Below are 22522 nucleotides of genomic sequence, written 5' to 3' on the forward strand. Positions count from 1 at the left end.
CACCGGGAGAAAGCCTACAGTCACCGGGAGAAAGCCTACACAGTCACCGGGAGAAAGCCTACACAGTCACCGGGAGAAAGCCTACACAGTCACCGGGAGAAAGCCTACACAGTCACCGGGAGAACTTACACAGTCACCGGGAGAAAGCCTACACAGTCACCGGGAGAAAGCCTACACAGTCACCGGGAGAAAGCCTACACAGTCACCGGGAGAAAGCCTACACAGTCACCGGGAGAAAGCCTACACAGTCACCGGGAGAAAGCCTACACAGTCACCGGGAGAAAGCCTACACAGTCACCGGGAGAAAGCCTACACAGTCACCGGGAGAAAGCCTACACAGTCACCGGGAGAAAGCCTACACAGTCACCGGGAGAAAGCCTACACAGTCACCGGGAGAAAGCCTACACAGTCACCGGGAGAAAGCCTACACAGTCACCGGGAGAAAGCCTACACAGTCACCGGGAGAAAGCCTACACAGTCACCGGGAGAAAGCCTACACAGTCACCGGGAGAAAGCCTACACAGTCACCGGGAGAAAGCCTACACAGTCACCGGGAGAAAGCCTACACAGTCACCGGGAGAAAGCCTACACAGTCACCGGGAGAAAGCCTACACAGTCACCGGGAGAAAGCCTACACAGTCATTGGGAGAAAGCCTACACAGTCACCGGGAGAAAGCCTACACAGTCACCGGGAGAAAGCCTACACAGTCACCGGGAGAAAGCCTACACAGTCACCGGGAGAAAGCCTACACAGTCACCGGGAGAAAGCCTACACAGTCACCGGGAGAAAGCCTACACAGTCACCGGGAGAAAGCCTACACAGTCATTGGGAGAAAGCCTACACAGTCACCGGGAGAAAGCCTACACAGTCACCGGGAGAAAGCCTACACAGTCACCGGGAGAAAGCCTACACAGTCACCGGGAGAAAGCCTACACAGTCACCGGGAGAAAGCCTACACAGTCACTGGGAGAAAGCCTACACAGTCACTGGGAGAAAGCCTACACAGTCACCGGGAGAAAGCCTACACAGTCACCGGGAGAAAGCCTACACAGTCACCGGGAGAAAGCCTACACAGTCACCGGGAGAAAGCCTACACAGTCACCGGGAGAACTTACACAGTCACCGGGAGAAAGCCTACACAGTCACCGGGAGAAAGCCTACACAGTCACCGGGAGAAAGCCTACACAGTCACCGGGAGAAAGCCTACACAGTCACTGGGAGAAAGCCTACACAGTCACTGGGAGAAAGCCTACACAGTCACTGGGAGAACTTACACAGTCACTGGGAGAAAGCCTACACAGTCACCGGGAGAAAGCCTACACAGTCACCGGGAGAAAGCCTACACAGTCACCGGGAGAAAGCCTACACAGTCACTGGGAGAAAGCCTACACAGTCACTGGGAGAAAGCCTACACAGTCACCGGGAGAACTTACACAGTCACTGGGAGAAAGCCTACACAGTCACCGGGAGAACTTACACAGTCACCGGGAGAAAGCCTACACAGTCACCGGGAGAAAGCCTACACAGTCACCGGGAGAACTTACACAGTCACTGGGAGAAAGCCTACACAGTCACCGGGAGAACTTACACAGTCACTGGGAGAAAGCCTACACAGTCACCGGGAGAAAGCCTACACAGTCACCGGGAGAAAGCCTACACAGTCACCGGGAGAAAGCCTACACAGTCACCGGGAGAACTTACACAGTCACTGGGAGAACTTACAAACTCCCTGCAGACAGCATTGAGAATTGAACCTTGACTGGTGACCACTTGAACCACAAAGCATTGCGCTAATGGCTACATTACCGTATCGCAATAAGTTAGAAAAGAAAGGCGAGTGAAGTGTTTGCCTTCATCAGTCACAGTACTGAGTACAAGAGTCTGGAGGTTGTGTTGCAGGGGCATAAAACTCAGGTCAAGCCAGTTCTGCAGTATTTTGTGCAGTTCTGGCTGTCCCCATTACAGGCTTTGGAGAGGGTGCAGACTGCGTTCAGCAGGATGCTGCCTGGATTGGGTTATTTGCCAGAAGCTGAGGGAGGCCTGATAAAGGTTTATAAGATTTTGAGAGGTGTTTACAGTCAGGATATTTCTCCCCAGGGTAAAAATGTCGTTATAGTCCAAAGATGTAGGTTAATTGGTCATTGTAAATGGTCCAGCGATTAGGCTAGGGTTGAATCAGAGGGCTCAGAAGGGCCAGGAAGGAGGGAAGGAAAGACAGAGGATGCGCTTTTAGAAGTGAGAGGGTGGAAGTTTAAAGGAGATGTGTGGGGCAAGTTGTACACGCACACACACGTTTTGGTAATGGGGCACAGCAGCTGTCCTTGTGGTCCTCACCTGGACTTCGAATGTGAAGTATTTCTTCAGGTTCTTGATGATCATCACAAGGAAGGGCAGCTTGATGCCCAGGGTCTTCTTCGGGTCTGCTGGGCAGGTGATGTATGTGGTGCTGGAGGGGTTTCAAACACAGTTAGTGCCAACTTTAAATCAGTTCCTTAAGTTGTCAGCCAGGGAGAGGGGGTAGTGGGGATAAGCTCCCACTACCAATTAAATGCTCCCAATAGTGTGCGTCTCAAATAGCCTCTAACAACTACGTCCAGTTCCTGGCCTTCACGTGTGGCTTAGCTATTAAGCCAGTGGAATCATTTCTACTGACAGGAGAAGGGGCAAAAGCAAGTTACTGGTGCCTTGAAACCAGTCAATTCGGGCAGATGGAGCTCATCAGCCGTGGTCGGCAGCTCGTATAGGAAAAGGAAAACTCTGATCTCAGTCTCCACTACCTTACGGGTATACACACTGATGGGGAAGACTTCAGGAGTGAACCCAGAGGAAAATCTGGAGCAGTCCTACACTGACTGGCAACTCCTGTGGTGCTGCTGGTGCCAGACTGTCTGCGTTCCTTTGGATTCATCAGCAGCGTGGAGAGGGGGAGCCCGCTCCACGGGAACAGCTTTCTGTCCATATCGTACCGCCCTGGCTTGCGTACACCTCGGGCGTAACATCCACGGTCGATCCCAACCAACGGAGGGCCCCTTGTACCAACATGGTCAGAAGCAGCAGCAATGGCTGGAAGTGAGATTCCCCATTGTCACACCTTCCCCCCACTTGCCCGCTCCTCCCTCTATTCTACGTCAGTGGCGGAGAAGGTTCAACCCAGACTGGACTGTGGACTGGCTCAGGCTCAGCTGTGTTCATTGTCATAGACACCAAGTGCAATGTCATTCCTGGCTCATGTGAAGCTGAGTAAACAGTGTACATGGGAATAAAAAACAATATACACATCGGCCAGTTTCTGTTGTTACGAATGTGGAGCAACTCTGAGGGGCCGAAGGGTGCAAAGTCGTCCCCTCCTTTTTGAGAATTGCAAGATCGCTAGTACTTCAGGTATGAGACCCAGAAGATGAGAGAGATACACAGCATGTCAGGAAATGAGAGAGAGACGCAGAATACACAACCAGGTGGAATGTCTCTTAACAAAAGCGGAACGGAACCACTGATTACTGCTATTGTCTCTTGGAGAAGGAATTGTGTATTGAGTACTGTACTATTCATTGAAACCCCTCAGGGGACAACCAGAGTGGTCTGGTTGAGGGATTGCATCATCCCAACCTGATTGACATCTGAGACCCCGTGAGTGAGGATAAAAGACAGGTCTGGGGAACACCCCTCAGACACACCAGGAGAAACGTAGGAGACCGGTGGGGGCTTGTGTGTGTGTCCATCCTTGCCTGGGTGACGAGTCCTCCACGGAACGGTCTAGCTAAAGGACGGATACGGATCAAGATCATACCAAGGAAAGTCGGCAAGTTATTCTTCTATTTCTCTCTCTCTCTCCAACAATTGCAACACAGTGACAAACAAACAACGGCTGCAGCCTGTATGAACTGAAACGAATTTTATATTTCCATCGGACAATTCATTATCCCCTAGACAACGATAGAGCTTATTTCTTATTGATTATTATTATACCCGCACTTTTAGGTTTAGTATTGACGACGTATATTATCTGTATGTTTGCAATGATATTATTTTTGTGTATTTTTACTAATAAATACTGTTAAAAATAGTATCACCAGACTCCAACGGACGCCTCTATCTTTGCTGGTAAGTGACCCAGTTACGGGGTTCGTAACACTGTGCTGTGTCAGATGTGGGTGGTCCTGGAGACTCCCAGCCTCCTGGACGGCCACATCTGCACCAAGTGCGTCGAGCTGCAGCTCCTGAGGGACCGAGTTAGAGAACTGGAGAAGCAATTCGATGACCTTCGCCTGGTGAGGGAGAGCGAGGAGATGATAGAGGAGTTATAGGCAGGTAGTCACTTACCTGCCTGGGGAGACAGGTAAGTGGGTAACAGATAGTAGAGGGAAGGGCAGGAGTCAGACGCTAGAGAGCACCTCTGTGGCTGTCCTCCTTAACTATACGTACTCCTGTTTGAGTACTGTTGGGGAGGACAGCCTATCTGGGGGAAGCGAAAGTGGCTGCACCTCTGGCACAGAGTCTGGCCCTGTGGCTCAGAAGGGCAGGGAAAGGAAGAGGATGGCAGCAGTGATAGGGGACCAGACAGGCGATTCTGTGGGTGCAGGAAAGAAACTCGAATGGTAGTTTCTCTCCCAGGTGCCAGGTTTCTGATCACATCCACGATATCCTGCAGTGGGAGGGAGAACAGCCAGAGGTCGTGGTACATATTGGTACCAATGTCATAGGTAGGAAAAGGGAAGAGGTCCTGAAAACAGACTACAGGGAGTTAGGAAGGAAGTTGAGAAGCAGGACCACAAAGGTAGTCATCTTGGGATTACTGCCAGTGCCACGTGACTGTGAGTATAGGAATAGAATGAGCTGCAGGATAAATGCATGGCTGAGGGATTGGATCAGGGAGCAGGGATTCAGTTTTCTGGATCATCGGGACCTCTTTTGGGGCAGCAGTGACCTGTACTAAAAGGACGGGTTGCTCTTGAATCCGAAGAGAACCAATATCCTGGCAGGGAGGTTTGCTGAGGCTATTGGGAAGAGTTTAAACTAGAATTGCTGGGGGGTGGGAACTGAACTGAAGAGACAGAGGAAAAGGCGGTTGGATCACAAATAGAGAAAGCTTGGAGACAGTGTGAGAGGGAGAATAGGCAGGTGATAGAGAAGGGACACGCCCAGTCTGGTGGTTTGAGATGTGTCTATTTTAATGCAAGGAGTATTATGAACAAAGTGGATGAGCATAGAGCATGGATCAGCACTTGGAGCTATGATGTTGTGGCCAGTACAGAGACTTGGACGGTGCAGGGGCAGGAATGGCTACTTCGAGTGCTGGGTTTTAGATGTTTCAGAAAGGACAGGGACGGAGGCAAAAGAGGTGGGGGTGTGGCACTGTTGATCAGAGCTAGTGTCACGGCCGCAGAAAAGGAGGAAGTCATGGAGGGATTGTCTACGGAGTCTCTGTGGGTGGAAGTCAGGAGTAGGATGGGGTCAATAACTCTACTGGGCGTTTTTTATAGACCACCCAATAGTAACAGGGACATCGAGGAGCAGATAGGGAGACAGATTCTGGAAAGGTGTAATAATAACAGGGTTGGTGTGGTGGGAGATTTTAAGTTCCCAGATATTGTTTGGCATCTCCCTAGAGTGAGGAGTTTAGATGGCGTGGAGTTCGTTAGGTGTGTTCAGGAAGGTTTCTTGACACAATATGTAGTAGATAATTACAAGATGAGAGGCTGTTCTTGATCTGGTATTGGGAAATGAACCTGGTCAGGTGTCAGATCTCTCAGTGGGAGAACATTTTGGAGATAGTGATCACAATTCTATCTCCTTTACCATAGCACTGGTGAAGGATAGGAACAGACAAGTTAGGGAAACATTTAACTGGAGTAAGGAGAAATGAGGCTATCAGGCAGGAACTTGGAAGCATAAATTGTAAACAGATGTTCTCAGGGAAACGTATGGAAGAAATATGGCAAGTGTTCAGGGAATATTGGCATGGAGTTCTGCATAGGTACGTTCCAATGAGACAGGGAAAGGATGGTAGGGTACAGGAACCATGGTGAACAAAGGCTGTTGTAAATCTAGTCAAGAAGAGCTTACGAAAAGTTCATACAACTAGGCAACGATAGAGATCTGGAAGATTATAAGGCATGCAGGAAGGAGCTTAAGAATGAAATTAGGAGAGCCAGAAGGGGCTATGAGAAGGCTTTGGCAGACAGGATTAAGGAAAACCTACAAGTATGTGAAGAGCAAGAGGATAAGATGTGAGAGAATAGGACTAATCAAATGTGACAGTGGAAAAGTGTGTATGGAACCGGAGGAGATAGCAGAGGTACTTAATGAATACTTTGCTTCAGTATTCACTATGGAAAAGGATCTTGGCGATTGTAGGGATGACCAACAGTGGACTGAAAAACTTGAGCATGTAGATATTAAGGAAGAGGATGTGCCGAGCCTTTGGAAAGCATCAAGTTGGATAAGTCACCAGGACCGGATGGGATGTACCCCAGGCTGCTGGGGGAAGTGAGGGAGGAGATTGCTGAGCCTCTGGCAAAGATCTTTGCATCAACAATGGGGATAGGAGAGGTTCTGGAGGATTGGAGGGTTGCAGATGTTGTTTCCTTATTCAAGAAAGGGAATAGAGATAGTCCAGGAAATTATAGACCAGTGAGAATTACTTCAGCGGTTATTAAGTTGATGGAGAAGATCCTGAGAGGCAGCATTTATGAACATTTGGAGAGACATAATGTGATTAGGAATAGTCAGCATGGCTTTGTCAAAGGCAGGTCGTGCCTTAGGAGCCTGATTGAATTTTTTGAGGATGTGACTAAACACAGTGATGAAGGTAGAGCTGTAGATTTAGTGTATATGGATTTCAGCAAGGCATTTGATAAGGTAACCCATGCAAGACTTATTGAGAAAGTAAGGAGGCATGGGATCCAAGGGGACATTGCTTTGTGGATCCAGAACTGGCTTGCCCACAGAAGGCAAAGAGTAGTTGCAGAGGGGTCATATTCTGCATGGAGATCAGTGACCAGTGTAGTGCCTCAGGGATCTGTTCCAGGACCCTCACTCTTTGTGATTTTTATAAATGACCTGAATGAGGAAGTGGAAGGATGGGTTAGTAAGTTTGCTGATGACACAAAGGTTGGGGGTGTTGTGGATAGTGTGGAGGGCTGTCAGAGTTTACAGTGGGACATTGATAAGATGCAAAACTGGGCTGAGAAGTGGCAGATGGAGTTCAACCCAGATAAGTGTGAGGCAGTTCATTTTGGTAGGTCAAATATGATGGCAGAATATAGTATTAATGGTGAGACTCTTGGCAGTGTGGAGGATCGGAGGGATCTTGGGGTCCGGGTCCATAGGACACTCAAAGCTGCTACGCAGGTTGACTATGGTTAAGAAGGCATACAGTGTATTGGCCTTAATCGACAGTGGGATTGAGTTTAAGAGCTGAGAGGCAATGTTGCAGCTATATAGGACCCTGATCAGACCCCACAAGGAGTACTGTGCTCAATTCTGGTCGCCTCGCTAACAGTGTGCAGAGGAGGTTTACAAGGATATTGCCTGGATTGGGGAGCGTGCCTTATGAGGATAGGTTGAGTGAACTCGGCCTTTTCTCCTTGGAGCGACGGAGGATGAGAGGTGACCTGATAGAGGTGTATAAGATGATGAGAGGCATTGATTGTGTGGATAGTCGGAGGCTTTTTCCCAGGCCTGAAGTGGCTAGCACAAGAGGGCATAGTTCTATGGTGCTTGGAAGTAGGTATAGAGGAGATGTCAGGGGCAACTATCTTTTTTTAAATGCAGAGTGGTGAGTGCGTAGAATGGGCTGCTGGCGATGGTGGTGGAGGCGGATACGATAGGGTCTTTCTTAGAGAGTCCTGGATGGATACATGGAGCTTAGAAAATTAGAGAGCTATGGGTAAGCCTAGGTAGTTCTAAGGTAGGGACATGTTCAGCACAGCTTTGTGGGCCAAAGGGCCTGTATTGCGCTGTAGGTTTTCTAAGTTTCTAATGAAATAACTACACATAAACAAATACATTCAGGACACTTAGATAGACACATGGATGAAAGAAAAATGAAGGCTATGTGGGAGGGAAGGTTTAGATTGATAAAAGGTCAACACAACATGGTGGGCTGAAGGGCCTGGACTGTTCTATGCTCTAACAAGACAAACTAACATGCAAATACACAAACTGTGCAAATAGAAAAACAATAAATAAGCCAAAAAAAATATTGAGAACACAGATGAAGTGTCCTTGAAAGTGTGTCTGTAGGTTGGTGGGGGTAGTTCAGTGTTGGATTAAGTGAAGTTATCTCCACTGGTTCAAGAGCCTGGTGGTTGAGGGTTAACAACTGTTCTTGAACCTGATGGTGTGGGTCCTGAGGCTCCTGTACCACTTTCCAGATGGCAGCAGCAAGTAGAGATGACAGAACTACTGTTCTTGCACCATTCTGCTGTTTCACATTAGTTACTGTGTTTATTGTTGTATTACATGTACACTGACTCTCAGCAAAGAATTTCATTGCACCCTGGTGTATGACAATAAACTAACCTGAATCTGATTCAGGAGTCCGACAGCAGGGACTGAAGTTGTTCATAAGTCTGCTCATCCGGGCTTTCAAACTCCTATACCGTCTCCCCGAAGACCGGAGAGAAAAGGGGTTGGCAAAGGTGGCAGGCATCTTGACTTATTTTACCTTTCTGTTATTTTGTTTCGAGATACAGCGCGGTAACAGGCCCTTCCTGCCCACCACGTGACCAATTAACCAACTAACCTGTACGTCTTTGGAGTGGCAGGGAACCGGAGCACCCAGAGGAAACCCACACAGTCACAAGGAGAATGTACTAACTCCTTACAGGCAGCTGCGGGAATTAAACCCGGGTCACTGGCATGGTAATAGCATTAAACTACAGTGCTGCCCAGGCTGATGATATCATTAGCCTTCCTGAAGCACCCCGTGAGGATGGACTACTGGAAGAAAGTGACGAGTCTGTGACAGACTGGTCCAGGTCCCATCAGTCCAGACCGGAGCACAGCAGTTGCTATGCCAGGCTGTGAAGCAGCCCGACAGGATATTTTCTGTAGCACGTCTGTAACTGAAAGGAGTTTGGGCCCCATCCTCACCCATGACTCACCTCACATTGGTTCCTTCAACCTCCAACACCAGAGACTGGATGTCATTGTCTGTAATCCTCTTAATGTGGCCATTCCTCACCTTAAACCAAACATACAGTAACCCATCAGTGCACAGTCAGTCTGGGCTGACATCTTCACATAACATCACAAAGTACAGTACTGTGCAGACATCTGAAGCACCCTAACTACACACATGTGCCAAGACAGTACTGTAGTAATTTTATGTATCGCACTGTACTGCTGCCACAAAAAAAACACAACAGATTTCATGACATGATGATAAACCTGATTCTGATATGGGACTCTGTTCGGGACTGAGAGTGGTAAGGGGCAGAGAGAGGGGAATCATGGTTGGGAAAAGGGGGAAGAGAGAGGGGAAGGAGCAGGAAGCACTAGAGAGACCCAAAGACCATAAGATTCAGGAGCAGAATTAGGCCATTTGGCCCATAGAATCTGCTCTGCCATTTCATCATGGCTGATCAAATTTTTCTCTCAACACAAATCTCCTGCCTTCTCCCTGTATCCCTTCATGCCCTGACCAATTAACAATCTATCAAACCTTTGCCTGGAAAGAGTTCCAACTGTGTGGAAAACGTCGTGCGGTCCCAGTACCCAAGAAGGCCAAATGAAAGTCTTAAATGATTACCGTCCAAAGGCCCTGTCATCACACATCATGAAGACCCTGGAGAGACTGGTCCTGGCTTACCTCCGACCCCTGGTCAGATCAGCCCTCGACCCCCTGCAGTTTGCCTACCAGGGGCACATTGGAGTTGACGATGCTGTCATCTACCTGCTGAACGGAGCCCACTCCCATTGGATAAGCAGGGCAGCACAGTGAGGATCACATTTTGTAATTTCTTGAGAGCCTTCAATACCAAATGGCCCTTGTTGCTGGGGGAAAGCTCCATTCAGTGCAGGCTGGCATCTCCATTGTATCCTGGTTAATGGACTACCTGACTGGCAGAGCACAGTTTATGCAGCTTCAGAGCTGTGTGTCAGACACAGCTATAAGCAGCTCTGGGGCTCCACAGGGTATTGGCTCCCTTCCTGTTTACCCTGTATACCTCAGATTTAGATACAACACTGAGTCATGTCATCTGCAGAAATTCTTTGATGACTCAGCAATAGTTGGGTGTATAAAGGGAGGATGGGAGGATGAATAAAGAGTCCTGGTGAAGGACTTAGTCAAATAGCTTACCCATAGCCCTCTATTTTTCTAAGTTCCATGTACCTATACAGAAGTCTCTTAAAAGACCCTATCATATCCGCCTCCACCACTGTTGCCAGCAGCCCATTCCACGCACTCACAACTCTCTGCGTAAAAAACTTACCCCTGACAATTCCTCTATACCTACCTCCAAGCACCTTAAAACTGTGCCCTCTCACACTAGCCATTTCAGCCCTGGGAAAAAGCCTCTGACTATCCACATGATCAATGCCTCTCATCATCTTGTACTCCTCTATCAGTTCACCTCTCATCTTCCGTCGCTTCTAGGAGAAAAGGCCAAGTTCACTCAACCTGTTCTCATAAGGCATGTTCCCCAATCCAGGCAACATCTTTGTAAATCTCCTCTGCACCCTTTCTATGGCTTCCACATCCTTCCTGTAGTGAGGTGACCAGAACTGAGCACAGTACTCCAAGTGGGGTCTGACTAGGGTCCTATATAGCTGCAACATCACCTCTCGGGTCCTAAATTCAATTTCACGATTGATGAAGGCTAATACACTTTACGCCTTCTTAACCACGGAGTCAACGTGTGCAGCTGCTTTGAGAGTCCTATGGTATCCAGAAAGCATCCTTTCCAAATGTATCATGGTTTGGTACCTCAACTGCTTTGCCCACAACCACGAGAAACTGCAGAAAGTTGTGGACACAGCTGAGCACATCACAGAAACCAGCCTCCCCTCCATGAACTGCCTACACTTCTCACTGCCTCAGTAAAGCAGCCAGCATAAGCAAAGAACCCCACCTACACCAGATATTCTCTCCTGTCCCCTCTCCCATCGGGCAGAAGATACAGAAGCTCAAGGACCGATGTCATTAGACTCTTGAATGGTCCCCGAGCACAATAAGATGGACACTTCACCTGACGATCTAGCTGGTTATGATCTAGCTGGTTGGGAGACTGTAGGTCTGACACAGTGGTCAGCAGCACAGGAGCGCCACAGGGAACCGTACTCTCTCCGGTCCTGTTCACCCTGTACACATCTGACTTCCAATATAACTCGGAGTCCTGCCATGTGCAGAAGTTCGCTGATGACACGGCCATAGTGGGGTGTGTCAGGAATGGACAGGAGGAGGAGTATAGGAAACTGATACAGGACTTTGTGATATGGTGCAACTCAAACTACCTGCGTCTCAATGTCACCAAGACCAAGGAGATGGTGGTGGACTTTAGGAGATCTAGGCCTCATATGGAGCCAGTGATCATTAATGGAGAATGTGTGGAGCAGGTTAAGACCTACAAGTATCTGGGAGTACAGTTGGACGAGAAGCTAGACTGGACTGCCAACACAGATGCCTTGTGCAGGAAGGCACAGAGTCGACTGTACTTCCTTAGAAGGTTGGCGTCATTCAATGTCTGCAGTGAGATGCTGATGATGTTCTATAGGTCAGTTGTTGAGAGCGCCCTCTTCTTTGTGGTGGCGTGTTGGGGAGGAAGCATTAAGAAGAAGGACGCCTCACGTCTTAATAAGCTGATAAGGAAGGCGGGCTCTGTCGTGGGCAAAGTACTGGAGAGTTTATCATCGGTAGCTGAGCGAAGGGCGCTGAGTAGGCTACGGTCAATTATGGAAAACCCTGAACATCCTCTACATAGCACCATCCAGAGACAGAGAAGCAGTTTCAGCGACAGGTTACTGTCGATGCAATGCTCCTCAGACAGGATGAAGAGGTCAATACTCCCCAATGCCATTAGGCTTTACAATTCAACTGCCAGGACTTAAGAACTTTTTTAAAGCTATTATTAATGCTTTTTGAGTTAGTGATTTAGATGCATATCATATTATTACTGAGTTAAGTATTGTATGTAATGAGTTTTTGCTACAACAAGTGTATGGGACATTGGAAAAAATGTTGAATTTCCCCATGGGGATGAATAAAGTATCTATCTATCTCTATCTATCTATCTTTCACCTTAGTGTAGGTCTAGCAGACCAACTGTAACCCTTCATTCTGCACTCTGTTATCGCTTTCCCTTGTGCTGTCTCAATATACTGTGTAATGAAATGGATGGCATGCAAAACAAAGTTCTTCACCAGACCTTGGTAAACGTGACGGTAATAATTCAATTTAACAATTCAGTGGCAGTCCCCTAGTTACCGTAGTTCCATTTTGCAAAGCCACACAGACTGGGGTTAGAGGAGCCGAGCGAGTCTAACACCATCCCAACACAAAGATGTTCTATTACCAAGTTCAAGTTTACTGTCACCTGAAGGTACATACAACCAAACAAAATAACGTTCCTCCAGACCACAGTGCACCCACTGTGAAAACTTATGCTTCAGATCCCATTAAATCACCTCTCTCCTTACTCCTTTGCCCTCTAGTTTTAGACTCCTCTATCCTGGGAATAAAACTATGACCATTCACCTTTTCTCGGCCTTTAATGATGATGTAAACCTGCATAACAACACTTTTCAGTACAGACGATTGTGGTTCATTTGAAGTTTATACCTCTCCCCGTGACTGCTCAAGTTCCCTCCCACAGTGCAAAGACTTACCCGATGGTAGGTTAATTGGTCATTATAAATCATCCTGTGATTAGGGTAGGGTTAAATAGCCTGGGTGGGGGGGAAGGCACAGCTCAAAGGACCAGAAGGGCTACACTGCATTGTATCTCAATAAATAAGGTCACCCCCCCCTCCCCCAGCCTTGTTTGGAAACCTGTGGCCTCAAACACCTCAAGGGGAGGGGGAAGAACATGTCAGTATCAGCATCTGCAGGTCCCCCTCCAATCCACATGATGGCCACTCTGACTTCAACATATAGAGTGGATTCCAGTTAACTGGGCTATCGTTTAGTCAGGGCAGTCACTTATTTTCAAAGACTCTTAAAGAACAAAATCTAATTAGGAGGTAGTGACCATAATATGATAAGATTTATCTGCAATTTGAGAAGGATAAGGGCAGATCAGAGGTGTCAGAGTTGCAGTTGAACAAAGGAGACTATGGAGCCATGAGGGAGGAGCTGGCCAAAGTTAAATGGATGGATATCCTAGCAGAAAAGACAGTGGAACAGCAATGGCAGGTATTCTTGGGAATAATGCACAAGGTGCAAAATCAGTTCATCCCCCGGAGAAGGAAGGATTCAAAGGGGGGAAAGGGGCCACAGTGGTTGACAAAGGAAGTCAGAGATTGCATAGCATTAAAAAAAAGTATGACAGAGCTAAGGTGAGTGGGAAGGCAGATGATTGGGAAATTTTTAAGGAACAACAGAACTTAACTAAAAAGGCAATATGGGGAGAAAAAATGAGGTACGAATGCAAGCTAGCCAGGAATATAAAGGAGGATAGCAAAAGCTTTTTTAGGTATGTGAAAAGAAAGAAGATAGTTAAGAACAATGTTGGGCCCTTGAAGAATGAATTGGGTGAAATTGTTATGGGAAACAGAAATGGCAGAAGAATTTAATAAATACTTTAGATCTGTCTTCACTAGGGAAGACACAAGCAATCTCCCAGATGTATGGATGGGCCAAGGACATAGGGTAACAGAGGAAATGAAACAGATTGACATTAGGAAGGAAACGGTGATGAGTAGACTGATGGGACTGAAGGCTGACAAATCCCCAGGTCCAGATGGTCTGCATCCTAGGGTACTAAAGGAGGTGGCTCTGGAAATTGCGGATGCATTGGTAATCATTTTCCAATGTTCCTTAGATTCAGGATCAGTTCCTGAGGATTGGAGAATGGCTAATGTTATCCCACTTTTTAAGAAAGGAGGGAGGGAGAAAACAGAGAACTATCGTCCTGTCAGCCTAACATCAGTAGTGGGGAAGATGCTAGAGTCCATTATTAAAGATGAAATAGTGGCATATCTAGATAGCAGTGATAGGATTGAGCCGAGCCAGCATGGATTTACCAAGGGCAAATCATGCTTGACTAATCTATTAGAGTTTTTCGAGGATGTAACCAGGAAGTTAGACGGGGGAGATCCAGTGGATGTAGTGTACCTTGATTTTCAGAAGGCATTTGATAATAGGAGATTGGTGGGTAAAATCAGAGCTCATGGCATTGGGGGGAAGATATTGACATGGATAGAAAACTGGTTGGCAGATAGAAAGCAAAGGGTAGCGGTGAATGGGTGTTTCTCGGAATGGCAGGTGGTGACTAGTGGGATGCCACAGGGCTCGGTATTGGGACCACAGCTGTTTACGATTTACATCAACGATTTAGATGAAGGCATTGAGAATAACATCAGCAAGTTTGCTGATGATACTAAGCTGGGTGGCAGTGTGACATGTGATGAGGATGTTAGGAGAATTCAGGGTGACTTGGATAGGCTGGGTGAGTGGGCAGATACTTGGCAGATGACGTTTAATGTGAATAAGTGTGAGGTTACCCACTTTGGGAGTAAGAACAGGAAGGCAGATTATTATCTGAACGGTGTAGAGTTAGGCAAGGGAGAAATACAAAGAGATCTAGGAGTCCTTGTTCATCAGTCACTGAAGGTGAATGAGCAAGTGCAGCAGGCAGTGAAGAAGGCTAATGGAATGTTGGCCTTTATTACAAAGGGAATTGAGTACAAGAGCAAGGAAATCTTTTTGCATTTGTACAGGGCCCTGGTGAGACCACACCTGGAGTATTGTGTACAGTTTTGGTCTCCAGGGTTAAGGAAGGACATCCTGGCTGTAGAGGAAGTGCAGCGTAGATTCACAAGGTTAATTCCTGGGATGTCCGGACTGTCTTACGCAGAGAGGTTAGAGAGACTGGGCTTGTACACACTGGAATTGAGATTGAGAGGGGATCTGATTGCAACATATAAGATTATTAAGGGATTGGACAAGATAGAGGCAGGAAATATGTTCCAGATGCTGGGAGAGTCCAGTATCAGAGGGCATGGTTTGAGAATAAGGGGTAGGTCATTTAGGACAGAGTTAAGGAAAAACTTCTTCTCCCAGAGAGCTGTGGGGGTCTGGAATGCACTGCCTCGGAAGGTAGTGGAGGCCAATTCTCTGGACGCTTTCAAGAAGGAGCTAGATGGGTATCTTATGGATAGGGGAATCAAGGGATATGGGGACAAGGCAGGAACCGGGTATTGATAGTAGATGATCAGCCATGATCTCAGAATGGCGGTGCAGGCTCGAAGGGCCGAAGGATCTACTTCTGCACCTATTGTCTGTAATTGAGAAAACAGTCACAATTCCCTTGGTTTAATTGGGACACTATGCCACTTTATTGGGACAAGAGACTGTTGCCGAACAGTTTTTGTCATAAGTCATGTACACGTGTGGCTGTTCCACACTACACCTTGTTTAGAGTGACCAGTGTTGGTGTTCAAAAAGCACTGATAGTCAGTGAGAAATAAGTAGCAAGACTATTCAAAACTGTTTTGCTCACTGTGGTTTCAAGCATTCAGGCTTGGAGATACTAGAAATAGTCGGGAGTGAAAATGAAACGATTTCACCTCTTCAACAAGATAGGAATTATGGCGAATTCAGAATCAGAACCAGGTTTATTATCACCGGCATGTGATGTGAAATTTGTTAACTTAGCAGCGGCAGTTCAATGCTATACATACTATAGAAGAGAAAAAAAAGAATTAAACAAATAAATAAATTACAGTATGTATATTTAATAGATTACAAAACATGCAAAAAACAGAAATACTGTACATTTAAAAAAAAAGTGAGGTAGTGCCCAAGGGTTCAATGTCCATTCAGGAATCGGATGGCAGAGGGGAAGAAGCTGTTCCTGAATCACTGAGTGTGTGCCTCCTACCCAATGGTAACAGTGAGAAAAGGGAATGCCATGAGTGCTCAACGTCCTTAATAATGGACGCTGCCTTTCTGAGACACCACTCCTTGAAGATGTCCTGGGTACTTTGTAGGCTAGTGCCCAAGATGGTGCTGACTAGATTTACAACCCTCCACAGCTTTTTTCAGTCCTGTGCAGTAGCCCCTCCATACCAGACGGTGATGCAGCCTGTCAGAATGCTCTCCACATTACAACTATAGAAGTTTTTGAGTGTATTTGTTGACATGCCAAATCTCTTCAAACTCCTAATAAAGTACAGCCACTTTCTTGCCTTTTTTATAACTACATTGATATGTTGGGACCAGGTTAGATCCTCAGAGATCTTGACACCCAGGAACTTGAAACTGCTCACCCTCTCTTCTTCTGATCCCTCTGAGGTGGATGGTATGTGTTGCTTCATCTTAACGTTAGTCCACAAGCAGCTCTTTCATCTTACTGACGTTGAGTACCAGGTTGTTGCTGCAGCACCATTCCACTCGTTGGCATATCTCACTCCTGTACGCCCTCTCATCACCAGCAAATTTATAGATGGTATTTGAGCTATGCCTAGCCACACAGTCATGTGTATATAGAGTAGAGCAGTGGGCTAAGCACACACCCCTGAGGTGGTCTAAGGCTGTGTGGAGAGCCATTGAGATTGTATCTACCACTGACCTATTGTAGCGATAGGCAAGTTGCAATGGGTCCAGGTCCTTGCTGAGGCAGGAGTTCAGGCTAGTCATGACCAACCTCTCAAAGCATTTCATCAATGTCGATGTGAGTGCTACCAGGTGATAACCATTAAGGCAGCCCACATTATTCCTCTTAGGCATTGATATAATTGTTTTTTGAAGCAAGTGGCAACTTCCACCCGTAGCAGTGAGAGGTTAAAAAAGGTCCTTGAATACTCCTGCTAGTTGGTTGGCACAGGTTTTCAGAGCCTTACCAGGTACTCCATCGGGACCTTCCACCGTGCAAGGGTTCACCCTCTTTAAAGACAGCCTAACATTGGCCTCTGAGACAGAGATCACAGGGTCACTGGGTGCAGCAGGGATCTTCACAGTTGTAGTTATATTCTCCCTTTCAAACAGGCATAGAGGGCGTTGAGTCCATTTGGTAGTGGAACATCGCTGTCATTCATGCTATTGGGTTTCTCTTTGTAGGAAGCGATGTCTTACAAACCCTGCCAGAGTTGCCGTGCATCCGATGTCACCTCCAACCTCTGCTGAAATTGTCTCTTCACCCTTGAAATAGCCCTCCACAAATCATACCTGGTTTTCTGGTACAGGCCTGGGTTGCCAGACTTGAATGCCACAGATCTAGCCTTCAGCAGATGTACCTCCTGGTTCATCAATGGCTTTTGGTTTGGGAATGAACAGCAAGTTTTTATAGGCAGACACTCATCCACACAAGTCTTAATGGAGTCGGTAACAACTGCAGCATACTCATCCAGGTTCGAATATGAATCCCTGAATACAGTCCAGTCCACCGATTCAAAGCAGTCCTGCAGGCGCTCCTGTGCTTCCCTCGTCTATACCTCCTTGGTCCTCAGTCTCTGCCTATACTCAGGGAGTAGAAGTACAGCCAGGTGATCAGACTTCCCGTGGAATAGCACAAAAGGCTTTCTTGATGGTGGTGTAGCAATGGTCCAGTGTGTTGTTTCCTCTGGTATTGCAAGTGATCTGTTGGTAATTGCTTAGTGATATTTTCAGATTGGCCTGGTTAAAATCTCCCAAAATGATGGTGAAGGTGTTGGGGGGTGCTGTTTCATGTACGTTGATCCCACTGCTCAGATCAGCTAAAGCCTGATTGACATTGGCCTAAGGTGGCACCGCAAGCATCTTGCATATTACAATGAAAATGAAGATTTGGAGGATGCAACTGCTGAAAGCATTGTATGAAGACAGCATGATTTTGTTCATTTACAGTAAATCAAAAACACAGCAACTTACACTCGAGTTCCACTATTAGGAGCTAATACAGTTTTATAGTACTGTAGTAACATTGACTGTCTTCAAATTTTCTCTCTTCGTAATGTACTGCTGCCGCAAAGCTACAAATTTCACATCGTGCATATCAGCCATAATAAACTCAATTCTGATTCTCTACAGCGTTGGTTTCGCCAGTCACAGCAGGTGCTGAATATACAGAACAAACTGCCAGAGGAAGTGGTTATTACTGTTCCTGCCTCAACATTGAAGACTCTGGATGGAAAGGGAAAGTTTAGAGGGAGAAACTGAGACTTGCAGATGTTGGAAACAAGAGCAACATTCTAAGCAGTGGAGAAGCACACCATCTTCAGGGAGACAGAGTCGATGTTTCAGGTCTAAACCCTTCATTTGGACTCCATTTCCCTCCGTAGATGCTGCCTTTCATGTTGCTCAAGGTTTAGAGAAACATGGGCCAAAAGATACAAACTTAGATAGGCACAAATGATTCCACAGACGATGGAAACTTTGAGCAATGCACAAAATAATGGAGGAACTCCACAGATCAGGCAGCATCTATGGAGAGCAGGACACGTCTGACATTTCAGGCTGAGACCCTTCTCCTGGCCTCAAACACCAGCTGTTTATTCCCCTCCATAGACGCTGCCTGACCTGCTGAGATTAGATGGATATCTAAGTTGACGTGGACCATAGATAGATAGATACTTTATTCATCCCCATGGGGAAATTCAACATTTTTTCCAATGTCCCATACACTTATTGTAATTACATACAATACTTAACTCAGTAAAAATATGATATGCCTCTAAAATCACCCTCTCAAAAAGCATTAATAATAGCTTTTAAAAAGTTCTTAAGTAGTTTACTTAAATACATTGAGTCCTAACCCCGGCACTTTAACATATCTTACTCCTGGCGGTTGAATTGTAAAGCCGAATGGCATTGGGGAGTATTGATCTCTTCATCCTGTCTGAGGAGCATTGCATCGATAGCAACCTGTCGCTGAAACTGCTTCTCTGTCTCTGGATGGTGCTATGTAGAGGATGTTCAGGGTTTTCCATAATTGACCATAGCCTACTCAGCGCCCTTCGCTCTGCTACCGATGTTAAACTCTCCAGTACTTTGCCCACGACAGAGCCCGCCTTCCTTACCAGCTTATTAAGACATGAGGCGTCCCTCTTCTTAATGCTGCCTCCCCAACATGCCACCACAAAGAAGAGGGCGCTCTCCACAACTGACCTATAGAACATCTTCAGCATCTCACTACAAACAAACATGTCTGTACCTGTGTGACATTACTTAATGACAATCCCCAACCTCTTCACAGTCTGGCTCATCTTCATGCCCCTGGATCACGTTTGGATTTGAGTTCAACTTTAGAATCATCTGACTGCACACATACAAAACCAAAGGAAACAACGTTCCTCCAGACCATGGTGCACCCACAAAACATACCACACACAGCACATAAACCAAGGTATTACCATTAAAAAGTTAATAAAATATAATTCAAAGTGCATGCAGTGTGTACACAGGTAACAGTAAACCCCTCGCTCTCCTGGTGAGGAGACCTCGTTGGTAGCAGAGTATGCATTCGTCTCACAGCCTGAGGGAAGAAGCTGTTATCCAGTCTGGCAGTCCTAGTCCTGATGTTCATATGACCTCATTCCTGATGGTAGTGGGTCAAAGAGATTGTGGGTTGGGTGGAAGGGATCCTCAACAATGCTTCATGTCATTTGTATACAACATTTCTGGTAAATGTCACAGTGATTGTCAACTGATGAATAGCTTTGGCTCAACGTGATGTGACCACTACACAATACGGACCTCAGAACTCAGCTGAGCAGGAGGCAGCTCCTCGTCACCAGCCTCCAAACCCTCAATCTGGGCATTGAGAGAGAACAGTTAGCACCCTGCATTCCGTATATAATCAAGATCATAAGACAAAGGGGCAGAACCAGGCCATTCGACCCACTAAACCTACTCATAATTCCAATCATGGCTGACTTATCATGACTCTCAACCCCATTCTCCACTCTCTGAGGCAATCAATTCCAGATTCCCCTCGTGGATTGTTATTTTGCAATCTATTATTAAAGTTATCATTGGGTCTAGCCTCCAGTACATTTCCTGAAAGACTGCAGATGGTCATTGCCTTACCACACCTGAGAGAAGGAGTCCAAAACTGGAGGACATAGTTCTAAGGCAAGCTGGAAAATGGGGCAATTTTTTCCACAACTACTATCTCTCTCTCTCTCTCTCAATCCCATTCTCCTGGCATTCTGTAGCCTTTGACACCCTGACAACATCTTCTTTAAATATACCCAATGACTTGGCCTCCACAACTGTCTGGGGCAGTGAATTCCACAGATTCACCACCCTCTGCCTAACGAAATTCTTCCTCATCTCTGTTCTAAAGGGACGTCTGCCTATTCTGAGGTGGTGCTCCCTGAACCGAGACTTCCCCACTATAGGAAATTTCCTCTCCACATCCTTTCAAAATTCGATAGGTTCCTCAATGAGATCAGTCCTCATTCTCCTAAAACTCCAGTAAGTACACTCTTCATGCATTAACCCTTTCATTCCCAGAAATAACTCTCTTAGACCTCCCCTGGACCCTCTCCAATGCCAGCACATCCTTTCTTTGATAAGGGGCACAAAACTGTTCACAATACTCCAAACGTGGTCTGCAGTGGCCTAATACATCCTCGGCATTATACAACAACACACACAAAATGCTGGTAGAACACAGCAGGCTAGGCAGCATCTATAGGGAGAAGCGATGTCGACGTTTTGGGCCGAGACCCTTTGTCAGGACGAGCATTTTGTGTGTGTTGTTGTTTGCATTTCCAGCATCTGCAGATTTCCTCGTGTTTGCTCGGCATTATACCCTTGCTTTCATATTCTTATCTTCTCAAAATGAATTTCATTGCATTTCTCAACATCTTAACTTACAAGTCAACCTTTAAGGAATCCTGCACAAGGACTATCAAGTCCCCTTGCACCTCCGATTTCTGAATTCACTCCCCGTTTAGAAAATAGTACTCTATTTTTAAAAGTATTCTTTCTACCATACGGCAAGGCCATGCATTTCCCTAGTTTTCCGTCTGCTACATCCTTGCCCACTCTCCGAATGTCTAAATCTGCCTGCAGGTTCACTGCTTCCTCAGCACTACCTACCCCTCCACCTATCTTCATATCGTCTGCAAACTCAAAGAATCTCTACAACACAGGAGGCTACTATGGCCCACCGAGCTGCGGCCTCCTCTCTGTTAGGGTGATTCCCACTCCTGTCCATTATCCACACCCACCCACCCCCCAACTGGCACATTGCTTTCAATTCATTTTCTGAAAACAACCAGTGAACTACGTTCGTCGCCGTTCCTCAAGAAATTCTGGACCTTCATCACCTTCTACAGTCCCAACAACCCCACACAGGGGCGGGGTGGGAAACGGGGCCGCAGGGGTGCGGAGTGGAAGTAAATAGAGTGCCAGACACCCTGGGAGGGCCCAGGCCACCCGCCTGCCTGCGCCCCGAGGCCGCTGAGCCGCGCCTCACCTTCTTGTCCCAGATCTGCAGCGGTTTGCTGCCGATGCTGTAGAGGATGGAGAGGAAGCCGCTCTGGAACGTGTTCTTGAACATCGCGCAGCCCCTCCGGCTCCCCGCCAACGTCCCCGGGCAACTCCCGCCGCCGCAGCCCCGCACAAAGGTTCCGCGCGATGAAGGTTCCGCCTCCGCTCTCCCCGCTGTCTCTTCCTCGCCGCCACCGGCTCCGGGCACCCCCTGCCTCGCCTGGCGTACCGCTGCCGCCGCTACTCCAACCTCCGGGCTCTGGCCTCCTGCTCAAGCTCGGTTGATAAGGGCGTTGCCAGGGCGACCCTCGGTTGTCACCAGTGCTTCGATGCACAGCCCGCTTGTTTAGCTCCGCCGTTGCCATGGGTCGCATAAGCACCCTGGCTCCCCGTTCATCCTATCAGCGCACGGCCCCGGATCGATTTACATACGCCAGCTGCGATTGGTCAAACGTGTGACATTAATTAATATACAGGGCGGCGAGGTTGGAGAAGCGCTCCTCAGCCATTCGCCAGAACCGACATGACGGCCAGAGGTTCGAATGTCATTGGTGCCGCGGTGTGCTAGGCCCCGCCCCTACATTGCCGGGCTAGTTTGCATATAGGCCGCCAGGGCGCCACGTGTTTGTGTTGTGGATACAGGCGGTGTTGAGCTCGGCAACACGGCGAAAGAGGAGGTACTGCCAGGCCCACTTAACCATCCTATAGAGCTGCACATGCCTCCCCCTACCAATCCACTTTATGGCATTTATTAGAAATTGCAATTGGTTCATTATTCTCACATTCACCGAGGTACAGTCAAAACTTTGTTTTGCGTACTGTTCATACAAGAAATGATATACTGTATTCACTTACATAAAGAATAAAACGGAGCTGAGAGTTGATAGTGGACCACTGGAAAATGATGCTGGTGAGGTAGTAATGGGAGACAAAGAAAT

The 22522-nt window shown here is 47.1% G+C and overlaps 1 protein-coding gene across 1 annotated transcript in view; it reads right to left on the minus strand.

Moving 5' to 3' along the window:
- The window catches only part of cfap20 (cilia and flagella associated protein 20), a 34090-nt gene extending 12154 nt beyond the window's left edge, over window positions 1-21936 (minus strand). Inside the window, exons 1-3 of the mRNA XM_073055130.1 lie at window positions 21571-21936; window positions 9109-9188; window positions 2336-2447 (exon numbers count right to left, since the gene is read on the minus strand). Of these exons, the coding sequence (XP_072911231.1) occupies window positions 2336-2447; window positions 9109-9188; window positions 21571-21654 (276 nt within the window). The 5' untranslated portion in view covers window positions 21655-21936. The remainder of the gene's footprint in view (window positions 1-2335; window positions 2448-9108; window positions 9189-21570) is intronic.
- Window positions 21937-22522: the final 586 nt, after the last annotated feature.

The sequence above is a fragment of the Hemitrygon akajei genome, chromosome 8, assembly GCF_048418815.1.
Source record: "Hemitrygon akajei chromosome 8, sHemAka1.3, whole genome shotgun sequence".
Taxonomy (NCBI): Eukaryota; Metazoa; Chordata; class Chondrichthyes; order Myliobatiformes; family Dasyatidae; genus Hemitrygon; species Hemitrygon akajei.